Genomic DNA, 12,494 nt, shown 5'->3' on the forward strand with positions numbered 1-12,494 from the left:
CTGGATTGGTATTATGTCTAGAAACTACTCTACAACACAAAGCTAAAATTTACTGCTCAGTTCTAGCCTAGTCTGCCACTACCATGTGGCCCCTAAGAGGTTTCCCAGAAGGGAATGCAAAAGGTTTCCCACTTTTGCTATAAGACATTTCCCCTGGGTAACAAATGTAAACCATATTGATTTGCAAGGACTCATTAAAACACACACACAAACCCAACAAGCAAGTTTTTCCTCTGTGCACTTCTAAAGCTTCCACTGTGCTGTGACGTTAAAATGATCTCTCATTAGCCATGTCCTGCAGATATCTCATTTTTACTAAAAGCCTTTGATTAGCTTGAGAGAAATGGCGCACAAGACAGGAAATTGTTCTTGCACAGGTGTAGGAGTGAAGAAGCAGGGAGAAGAGATATACAGTATTGCAGTCTTCTCTAACTGCCCATTTCTATGGCTTCTCACATAGGCTCCTTTCAGAATGCAACCTCTCCTAAGCTTCTTAAACCAAATATTTCATATTTGTTCTCCACAGTCATGTTATATCCTTATGGTTGATGATGATATTTTTATGTTTTTATTATAAGCCACCCGGAGAACATTGTTGTTGGGCAGTGTTTAATACAGTACTGTTAAGAAATATTAAGTTCATCTGAGACAGGAAATCAATTTTTAAAATGCCTTCTCCAGTGATGTAAAATACTAGCACATGCAAAATAATTATGCAAAGGCCCAAATTTAAGATTTTACATAAACACATAGAATACCGTAGAAATGGTACCAAAGTGTTTTTTTAAAATGCCACCACTTGTTGAAAAGTGTAGATGAATTTAAACGGTCACTGTAATGCGCCCCCAACACCCCCTCCAACGGTCAGAGGTCAGGATCCAATGGGCTTAAATTACAGGAAGAAAAAATCTGGTTGAGCATAATAATTTCTTGATAGGGAGAACAGTTGAACAACGGAACCGACTACCTGGGGCCCCGGGGGGCAACTTTGCCTTTCCTGGGCCTCTTCAAGCACAGAACCATCTGATAAGGATGCTCAAAGTTTCCTGCAGGGAGTTGGGCAAGATGGTCTACAAGACTTCCTCCAACCAAATGGTTCTATGACATGAGGGCTCAATCCTTCTAGACATATTTGCAGATAAAAACTAGCTACCGTATTTCAATATGTACCTATGGCAGTGTGTATCCAGTTTCAAAATGTTACATGAAAAGTCACTCTTAAAGAGTTGAGGAAGGCTCAAATAATTTGACGTAACTTTTTGCAGAGCTCTTTATTAGAGTAGAGTAGTAATATAGTATAGTATTGTAGTATGTCAGGCTACAGGTGAATACTCCCTCACATGAGAAAACCTTTCCTGCACATGGAAAGCTAGCATGTCAGGAAAGAGGGTGTTTTATCTTTCTCTGAGCAGTTTCTTGTTTTATATGTGAAGCAATTTTGCAATATGAATCAAGTTGGACCAGATGATCTCCAGAGTTCTCTGCAATCTCTAAAACTGTATGATTCTATGCTGATTCCTCACTTCCAGTCTAAAATGGCACAGTCCAAATGGTCTTTCTGCATGTTTGGATTGGCAATTATATTTACTCAATAAAATATCCAGAAGCCTGAAGATTGAATGCATTCTACTGCATTTTTTTTTACAGCTTTAATGGGCAACAAAAAAATATTTATAGGGGTCATAATTTACCTACTTTCAATACAAGACTAAATAGCACTTTTTCATGGGGGGCAAAGGGGCGGGAGAAAGATGCTCAGCCACTAAAGCTGCAGTATATACTGTACATGTTTACTTGGGAGTAAGTTCTACTGAGCATGGAGGGGGACGTGCCTCTGAGAAAACATATACAGTGGTACCTCGGGTTACATACGCTTCAGGTTACAGACTCCGCTAACCCAAAAATAGTGCTTCAGGTTAAGAACTTTGCTTCAGGATGAGAACAGAAATCGTGCTCCGGTGGCGCAGCAGCAGCAGGAGGCCCCATTAGCTAAAGTGGTGCTTCAGGTTAAGAACAGTTTCAGGTTAAGAATGGACCTCCAGAATGAATTAAGTACTTAAGCAGAGGTACCACTGTATGCAATTGCACTAGTTTTACCAAAATCGAGAACATGTGGTGCAGGACAAATTTAACTGTTTAAAAATATCCTTCTGTTACATTTCAAGAATAGAATAAAACACACTGCATCTCCATGAGACAGTCAAAGAAATTTCAGAGTTTTCAAGATTTTAAGTAAATATATAAATACTGTATTCTCACTTTAATTCTGAGACCTTGGAAGCAATATTAGCCTTCTACAGTTGGATCTGCCCAATAAAATATACACAATGTTCCACACAACCCTTTAAAAATTAATCATGTATTTTTATTTGAGAATCAAGAATTGCATTATAGCCTTTTCCCAACCATAATGGAGTTGTTGGCCTTTGTCAAAAGCATAGAAATGACCAAGCACTCTCTGTGCTTAAAATGACTCTGGTACAGAGGAGAGAGTTGTCACCCAACAGAGGAAAGAGAACAAGCAAAACACCCAGAGGGTGAATGTGCTGTTAGTAGTTATGTCCACTGTAGGGAATGTCCACAACAAGCGCCTGATTCATCAGGAAGCCTTTCCAATTTCCTCCAATTTACTGCTCTGCAAGCCTCCACATAACCATGACTTTTTTAGTAAAATCTAAAAGCAAAAGCAAAAACCCATCAGTGGTATTTATGGGGTTGCAATCACATGCACTCTTTACATGGAAGTCAAGTCCCACTGAATGCAGTCAGACTAACTTCAGAGTAATCAGGCCTAGAACTGAGCTTCACACGAGGCCTTAGTCATCTTCTGGGTCACTTTCCTCCCTCCTTGCTGGGACAGAGCACCTGATGGAAGTCATCAGCTGGTCCTGGATCTGCTTCCTGGGGTTCTCCTCCAGGTCTGTCTTGATGGCGCCTGACTCGGAAATCTTCCACTCCAATTCTAAAACGCAAGAGAGAAGCATGACACACGGCAGTGACTTACAAGCTGGAACAAAGAAAAGCATCTCTGTGTTCCTGCTCTTCGGAACGTGCGCTTCCCATCTGCTGTTTTCAAATTTGCTTTTACTACAGTGCTAAGTTCCACACGAGCTCTTTGAAGAAAATGGAAATACGGTTAATTGCCTCAAAACTCCAGCATGTTCTCAGGCAGACAAATGCAAGGTCATCTTTATAACTGTTGTCAGGAGAGGCAGAAGCAGCTGTTAATGTTTCATCTGCTGTTTTAAAGGGAGATTTGAGAAACAAAAAGCAAGAATGTGTACACACGGCTCCCCATTACTTCCTGCTTCTTTCTTTACTGCCCCAACCCAGAAACACTTTCCACCTAGCAGCAGGTCTTTATTACATGGGCTCAAATTGGCTTACACCCCAGAAGTTGGAAGAAAGTCAATACTTCCAAGTTAATCAGATGTCTCACTGTTAACTGTGATGGCAATCTAACCAGCCAGCCTCAATTATGTTAGGCAGAAAGAACAAAAAGGAAGGGGGGTGGGGAGGAAATTAATGTGATTCTGTTACGCAAGTTGACTTGTTCCACAGAGTCAGGGACAAAAACCCACAGAGACTGTGGCTTGCAGAGCTTGACTGTGAGGTGGAGACAGAACCAAATTAAGTGGACAATGTTCAGCAGTGTCTCAATCCGGTATGTTTTTATTGTATTTCTTTATAGGATTTCTTACCCACTTGTACCATAAGGAACCTGGGCAGGTTACAATTATAGCTGGGTACATAGGATGACTCTTAATCTTATGAGTCGTCTTTGCTGCCTTTGCATTCTTAAGAGTTTCTACGTACTTTGCAAAGTGCTTTGAGTATCGGTTTAGTACCAAAAAGCAACCTATTGATGTTTTAAACACATAAAAGGGATCAGCCGCCAATCAACGCAAACAGGGCACAAGGAGACAGTGCCATGGGTTGTGTCCATTTGGGCCCTTTGTCAAGGTCTAAGTGGCAGCTACTTACCATCACTTGTCAGGTTCATGCCTCCAAACACCAGGGGTCCAATAAATTGGGCCTTGATGTCCCCTCCAAGGTAGACGAAGATTGTGGGGAGGTTTCTATCTGGATAGTTGGGTATGCAGGTTGTTGAAATGGCTTTGACAAACTTGACATCAGGGAACTTCCTTGCAAGTCCGTTTAAGTGTTGATTTATCAAGGCACAAAGGGGAATACTTTATTTTTTAAAAAGGAAAAGGGGAAGAAATCCATTAAAGAGCCATGTTTTTTTCCCCTTTTTTGTTTTCTTATTAATAAAAACAGCCATAAGAATAGGGAGAATGAAATTACAAGATAATAAAATAATAAAATGCCATGTTTTCCATGTGTCTCTGCAAAAGATATGCTCTGCAAAAAAACAAAACAAAATGCCCATTTCTAGAATAGGTAACCTAATAGGAACATATTTAACCTTGCAAATGTGTTCTCTCACACAAAGGGGTGAATGCATCTTTTAAAACGGAGGCTGCTGTGATACATACATTATTATTGTATTTTTATGTCATCGTTTCTCCAAGGAAGTCAAGGTTGTACACACGCTTTCCACTCTCTGAGTTTATCCTCACCACAACCCAGAGTAGTAGGTTATGTTAAGAGAGAGCTACTGGCCCAAGGTCACCTAGTGATCTTCTTGGCTGAGTGGGGATTTCAATTCAGGTCTCCTTGGTAATCCAGTTATCCAGTCACTACACCACACTGGTTCTCAGATCTACGCCTACCATTGCAAAGAAGAGAAATTTCCCACAACCTTTAAAATGTTTCCCCATCCAATACAGGCACCCCCGATTTTCTTGGTGGTTGCATTCCGGGTCATCGCACGTGATAGCGGAAAATATTTAAGTCCATTATGGCCCTGCCCTGCAATGCTCCCTTTTCCTGCCACCACTTGGTTTCAGCGATAGGCACGTGCTTTGAACACTTGCAAAATGATTGTTGCCTGTACACAACTACCCTCCTTCCTGGTTTAATGGCTAGAACAATGAAGCAAATCAATTCCTGCTGATGTCACTGAACTGTAGTTGGGTGACTTTGTATTTTAAAAATTCCTTTCATTTGCACAACAGATACCAACATCAGGGTTCTGAAAGAGCAAGGAAGGCTCGTCTGCCGAAGCATGTTTAGTTGGCTAAAACACAAAATGCAAGATCACCAGTTTGGGGACAGTTTCACAAGACCAAACCTGCTACAGAAAAAACTGTGTGCAAACAGCAGTCATCTTGAAATGCTTGCTTACCCTTGTTTGTACAGGTGTAGTATCACCCATATATCCTTGCCAGCTTTAGTAATTTCTTGGATGTAATCCTGTCCCGAGATCTCTAAAACGTGTCCAAATTTATTCTTTGCTTGCAAGGCTTTCAATTCAGCTAACCTTTGCTGCCTACACCATGGGAAAAGAATTAGAAAAGGAAACATACAGATGGATTTGAGACCAGAGATATAACATTGAGTGTTTAAGGCACTTCACATTTGTTATCTCAGTAAACCATGGTTTACTTTTATCCTCCCCTATCCCACACAAGATAAAGGAATGTTGAAGGCTTCCTGCACAGCTCCTGCATTAGGGAAGACAGAACCAGGATCAGGTCCTAGGTTCACAACTCATGTCTCACCACAACCACTATGCTTCCATCAAAATGGAAGGAGGCAAGAAGTTGAGACAAAAAAGGCTTGATGACTGGTTTTGAAATGAGCCAAAATGTAAGTAACAAGGACAGTTGCAACTAGTGAAAAATGAACCTTCAAAGGGGCTGAGGTGGAAAACCCAACCGGCAGTTTTGTGCTGGAGATGCAACAAAAATCTCCCAGTTCCCATGCAGCTGTCTCTCTTTCACACACTAACCTAGGATTACACTGTAACTACATCCACGCTGTCACCAATTCTGATCCCCAGCAACCCAGAGACCACAGCTGTTTGGAAAGCCATTGCTGTAAATGTAAGAGCACAGGAAGTGGCGCTGTACCATATTAACTCAGCACTGTCTACTCTAGGAGCAGGGAACTTCATACTCTTGGGCTACATGTAGCCCTCCAGGCACCTGTATCTGGCCCTCAAGACTCTCCCCAGTCCTAAAAGACCTACATTGGCTCCCAATATGTTTCCGAGCACAATTCAAAGTGTTGGTGCTGACCTTGAAAGCCCTAAATGGCTTTGGCCCTATATACCTGAAGGAGCATCTCCATCCCCATCATTCAGCCCAGACACTGGGGTCGCGCTCCAAGGGCCTTCTGGTGGTTCCCTCATTGAGAGAAGTGAGGTTACAGGGAACCAGGCAGAGGGCCTTCTCAGTAGTGGCACCTGCCCTGTCGAAAGCCCTCCCATCAGATAAGTATACATAGCATTGCAACCTTAATTGCAGAGCCCAGGCTCGAATCTATGCTGGTGCAGCCAAAAGATTTAGGAATTCACCTGCCTGGCTGCTGTCTTAATAACACTGACTGTAAGCAAATCCCACTGAATGATACTTGCATCCAATGAAGCATAGGACTGCAGTGCCAATCCCTTTTTTTTTCTTCTATAAAGGATCACATCTCAGTTGCAAATTATGAAACCCAGTTTCCAAGCTCCTGATGAATACAGGAAGGATTAGTGGAATTAGTGGGATCATAGGTGAATGTCAATATCACACTGTTCTATTGATTCACAGATTGAAAAAGCAGGTGAGAGAACATAAACCACAACAGTATTGACAAACCTGCAGTACTGAGCAGTTGCTAAAAACTGGGCACTTATCATTTCTAAGCACAATATTCATTTTGCAGATGTTGATTGCTAGAGGTGTATGTAATGATCTTTAGAGCTGAACTGTAATTTGCAAGGTCAGATGTTTTAAAGAATTCATTTTAGTTGCTGCATTTAACACAGTAAACACTAATAACATGAGTTCTAAGATAACCCTAAATACAGAGAGATGAGAAGTTATTAAACAAATCCTACTGCCACTGCGAATATGCTGTCTAAACTTTTAGCCTTTGATCCTCCAGGAAGAATTTGCGTCCTCTTATTTTTTGTGATAGCCCTTTCAGCTACTGTTTTTTAGAGGGCTACCAAGAGGCAGCCTGATTTGGCTAAAACTGGAGGAAAATCAGGGGGTGGGTCTTGAAGATTTCATTAATTCTCTTATCTATTGCAGGGGTCAATAAATCCTAGCTGGCCTTCCTGGCCAGCCCAACCTGTTTTTGCCCATCTTCTCCAACTGTGGAGGAGGATGAGCCATTGCAGGGAGAGATGGGGACTCCCTCCCATTCTGCTGAGCCACGGACACTAAGAAAACAGCAAAATGTCACATGGCTTTTCAAGTGTCTTAGAGGTTCAATGCAGTGTCAAGGAGAGCGCTTTCCTTTCTCCTATTCTTCTCAAGTCAGCATGGCATCAGGGAGAGTCCTCCTACTGCTCCAGGCTTGGGGTTCTCCCTAACTACCTGCTCTCACTGGAACAAAAAATGTACACACCAGTGCTTAACTGGCAATCACATTTGTGGGTCTTGGACAGAGTGCTCTAACCTGTACATTTCCATAGCCCGTTCATCTTCCTCACTGAATTCATCTTCATTTTCTTCAAGTTCTTCCAGGGTCATGTCTTCATATGTTTTCACTGTTTGTAAGAAATGCAAGGTCATCAGTATGGCACAGAATAAAAGCCAACCATTACCGGAGCTCTGAATGGGTACACATGGGTTGATAAGAGTCTTAGAAATGTTTTTAAATGTTTTAGTTGTTTAATTACTTTATCACTGTGTTTGCTGCTCTGGGCAATATAAATTTAATAACAACAACAGAATCTCTTTCATCATGCAAATAATTTCCAAATGAGAGATCTTGGTAATTAAGAACCAATTAAAGTATTATACGGCAAGGAGTATCTACCTCATGCTTGCAAAGATAAACATTTTGCACAATAAAACCAAGATACAAATCTGCCAGATGTTACAAAAGAGAAGTGAATTGCATCTTAAATCCAGGCCCTCACAAAATCCAGGATTCCAGGCACCACACTATCTCAGCAACTCTGCTCCCGTAACTTACATCCTGGGAGTTATCATTTGCTACAAGGCTGCAGCTCCTGCTGAGTAAGCTCTTATTTTAGGCAGCTATCATCAGTTCACTTTCTAAATGATGTGAAATATGGAAGGCAATTAGTCCAAACCAAGGGATGCACTCTTGTCCAATAAAATATTTTCTAATGATCGAAAGAGCACCCCACAAGGTCAAAGAAATCTCTCCAAAGAGAAGCATTTTCTTTACCAAGGCACTTCGGAGCCATCACGCTAATTCCCACAAAAAGACCTGCAGGTGCATATGATGATGTAAAGCAGGTAGTGGGCTGGACGGAAGACCTTCCTGAGAATGAGGGGGTTGCATTCCTTATAGAACAGCATTGTGAGGGCTGCATGCCACTGGTGTGTAGGAGCCAGAGGCAAAAAGAGTGGGATCAGAGGCATATGGAAACCCAGCCAGATGGGCGGGGTATAAATAATAAAATCATCAAATCATCAACAAAAGTAGGTGAGCAGTAGAATACATCCCAGCCATGCAGTTTCTACATCCCCCCTCCATATATACATCTAGGCAGTTCAAGGACTCATAACAAAAGCACTAGAGGAGGGGGTGCATCAGATCCAACGAGGGTTGTGGCCTGGGAAGAGAGACGATGGCCTGAGGAGGCAGGACTTGAAGGAGATTCTGAAAGGCTGGGCAGAGAGATATGAAGGTTTACATTTGCCACCTAGGCCTGAGGTTCTGTGCCCCTGATGTGAGGGGAAGTGTTGCAACGCAGGTCCACAGTTTTAGATCACCCCATCAGAGTTGTCAAGAGAAATTTATCCATCTATATTTTTAAGTATCTATTCAAGATTCTATCCCAGTTTGCACAAGTTGCATCCCACACTGAGCATTGGGGGGTCCTGCAGAAAAATATACTGCTGACTGTGCTGAAAAATAAAAGAGCTATAATTTACAATAATTTAAACTGATTTACAATGATACAAAAGTGCAACAAAAAGCGCAAGAACAATTCATTTTATACCTCTCCTAGGTTCATAGTCTATCACTGAACAAGAAATCTGGATCCAGATTCTGTTTCATCAGTTGTCCTTCCCTGGGGGATAAAAACCCTAATGCCCACCCAGGTTGTAAGGATTTCACCTGGGAGTCCCCCAAAGCAAGCCTTATGATTTCCCAGAAGCCCTGGAACTTCTATATGTCTCTTTGAATGTCCTCATAGCTCAGTATGATGCTCTGTAAGGACTAATCTTAATATTTTTCAAGGTCACAGAGGAGGCGAGGAAGTACCAAACTCCTTTCTCGAAGGTTATCCATACCTCAAAATGCAATGAATGCACCATGAGGCCTTGGTGTGCTCTGTATAGGTTGATACATTCTGGTGACAAGGCAAGGTAGATTACAGAAACATCACATTAAATCAACTGAAGGGCTTACCAACAGATTTTTGCTGGATTATCTGCTGCTCCCTTTCCTCTTCAGCTTGTTCTTGCTCTTTCAGCTTTTCTTTTGGAGGAAGAATGCCTTTTTTACGTAAGATGTCATTCCACTCTGTGTCCGCATTAGGATCCTAAAGCACATAGAATTGTCAGAGCCGAAACTTACAACCAGTGGGTTTTTTTTGTGATGGTACCCACCATTAGGGCAGAGCAATATATCAATATATTGCCCCAAACTGGTTTGAAGTCCATATTGTGATACTGGTTTCATAGTTTTAGACCTGGCAATATAATTTGAATCGGGGGGGGGGGGGTGCGTGTGTGCGTGAGCTATGAGAAAATCACAATGTGGGAAAGCCAACATGTGAAGCCAGCCTCTACACAGCCATCCTTATTTCAGACATTATCCTTATTTCAGACATTGTGATATATCAGTATATCAGACATTGTGCTATATCAGTATATCACAATGTTTAGCTGGTAATCTATTGCGATGTTGAAAACCAGATATAGGCCAGGTCTACCAACCAGTTTGAGACGCGGGTGGCGCTGTGGGTTAAACCACAGAGCCTAGGGCTTGCTGATCAGAAGGTTGGTGGTTCGAATCCCCGCAACGGGGTGAGCTCCTGCCAACCTAGCAGTTCAAAAGCACGTCAAAGTGCAAATAGATAAATAGGTACCGCTCCAGTGGGAAGGTAAACGGCGTTTCCGTGCGCTGCTCTGGTTCACCAGAAGTGGCTTAATCATGCTGGCCACATGACCCAGAAGCTGTACGCCAGCTCCCTCGGCCTATACAGCGAGATGAGCGCCGTAACCTCAGAGTCATCCGGGACTGGACCTAACGGTCAGGGGTACCTTTACCAACCAGTTTAGAGTACTGTCACATCCTTTTTTTGCTGCCCATGGCAGCCATCTTGTGTTGGTACCCATAATTGTTTTATCAAGATGTGAGTGCCAGCCCTTCATTCTTTACCCCCCCCCCCCCCAGCACTCCAGCACCTTCACTATCAAAACCCAAGTTTGGCACTGAAGAAACTTAACCCTCCAGTTGTTCTGGACTGCAACTCTCACCAATCCTAGCCAGCACGGCCAATGGTTAGGGAGTTATAGTCCACAACATCTGGAGCCATGCTGGTCACTCTGGCTTTTTTTCTTTTAGGATTCCAACAAACACTATACAAAACGTATTCTACATAAGTATGCAGGCTTCAATCCAATGTGCATATATGTGGGAAGAAGTATCACTGAAATCAGTGGGCTTTTTTCCGAGTATGATTCATCTCAGTTCCACTTTCCAGTAGAAAAAAAGGCCTGAGCTGCTTAAATAAAACAAATACATACTGGAAAAAGCAAGTAAAGTTTTGGATTTCATACACGTACCCAGGACTACATTAAACTAGTGTCCAGAGGGTAGCAGGATTAGTCTGTTGAAACAAAAACGGAAAAGAGCATAGAGCAAGATGCCATTAAAAAAAAAACCTATTATGGCATAAGTAGTTTGTGGACTAAAATCGACATCATCAGGCACATGAAGAAATATCCTGAGTTGCTTGTATAAATAGACATGGATTGGTGTGTGTTGTAAACAGTGAGGCAGAGGGAAATGAAATGTACTAACTGTGACCATTGTATTAACAGTGACCATTCACAAAGAACGTGTAAGTGATGTCACAGTTATCGTACCACTGGAAAGCAAGGCTGCTACACATCACTCAGGCTCAATTAGCAGTCACAGTAGCAGCCTGCCAACTTTACTCTCCCCTATCCCATACAAAATGACAGTTCATTTCTTCAGTGCTAAGTGCAGGAAGAATGACTTTTTTAAGAACTCAGAAACAATTCCAGCTTCCCCACCTCCTGTGTTTGAAAGAATACCCGCCCCCCTTGATCGCCTCCGTTTCTTATCCTGCAACTAGCAAATGCAACGCAGCCTGGAGCGCATGCTCGCGAAAAGAAGAAAGCCGACGGGTGGAAGGGAAACACGGAGGCCTTTCCTTCCCCGACAGGAAGAACCACCGCGTGTCATCTTTGCAACCGAACACACGGGAAGCAGAAAGCGAGCTGATCTTCCGGGTTTCAGCTACCTTGGGCAGGGATCGTTCGTGGACCTGCCCAGACCGTGCTATGTCCCACTCGCGTCCCCAGCCCCGTTTCCCCTTCTCCAGATAAAGCGATCCCATTACGCAAAGGGGTCTCCCGGCAGGTGACCAGAAGGGAGGATCCAGCTCAGAGTAGCTCACCTGCATGTTTGGGGAGCGGGGTGTCCCAACTTTGCTGCTGTTGCTGATTGAGGCAGGTCCTCCTTAGGTGCTCCACGTGGATCCCGGGGGTCGCTGAGCCGGCCACCTCCAAGAGCGCACAAGCTCGCGTTACACGCCCAGCTGACGCGCCTGCCCGAGTTGCCCGTATTAGGACTGATCCGGGCACTTTCTCTTGCTGGTCGGAGGAGGGAGCAGCGAAAGGCTCTCGGAGGAGGCGGGGTGCCGAGAAGGGTGGGTGACGGGAAGGAAATCAGTAGCAAGGGACCGCCCACCTTTCCCTGGGCTCCGGAAACTCAGCACGTGTTGTTGTTTTTGTCACATTTGCTGGTTGCGCATGTAATAATAATAATATGCGTGTGCGTTTTTAAAAAAGGAGATCTGTTATAATAGAATCACCATGGCATTTGAATAGGGTTGTTATAGGAATTCTAAGGTCATATATATATATATATATATATATATATATATATATATATATCGAATAAATGTTCATAAATGTACAAGGCAAACACACATGCATAAGTACAGTGGTACCTCGGGTTAAGTACCTAATTCGTTCCGGAGGTCCGTTCTTAACCTGAAACTGTTCTTAACCTGAAGCACCACTTTAGATAATGGGGCCTCCTGCTGCTGCCGTGCCGCTGGAGCCCGATTTCTGTTCTTATCCTGAAGCAAAGTTATTAACCTGAAGCACTATTTCTGGGTTAGCGGAGTTTGTAACCTGAAGCGTATGTAACCTGAGGTACCGCTGTATAGTGTCTGAAACAGTACAGGAGAG

General features: G+C 43.0%; 1 protein-coding gene across 1 annotated transcript; it reads right to left on the reverse strand.

Moving 5' to 3' along the window:
• Positions 1–2,343: 2,343 nt before the first annotated feature.
• PDCL3 (phosducin like 3) lies at positions 2,344–11,893 on the reverse strand. Its single transcript, XM_083735686.1, has 7 exons — positions 11,696–11,893; positions 9,454–9,586; positions 7,519–7,609; positions 5,252–5,395; positions 3,985–4,193; positions 2,776–2,962; positions 2,344–2,674 (listed from the first exon to the last, which is right to left on the reverse strand). The coding sequence occupies exons 1-6, from the start codon at positions 11,699–11,701 to the stop codon at positions 2,817–2,819; spliced, it is 729 nt and encodes a 242-aa protein (XP_083591812.1). The 5' UTR covers positions 11,702–11,893; the 3' UTR covers positions 2,344–2,674; positions 2,776–2,816.
• Between the last annotated feature and the right edge of the window lie 601 nt (positions 11,894–12,494).

This window comes from Podarcis gaigeae, assembly GCF_964106915.1.
Source record: "Podarcis gaigeae genome assembly, chromosome: 4".
NCBI classification, from domain to species: domain Eukaryota; kingdom Metazoa; phylum Chordata; class Lepidosauria; order Squamata; family Lacertidae; genus Podarcis; species Podarcis gaigeae.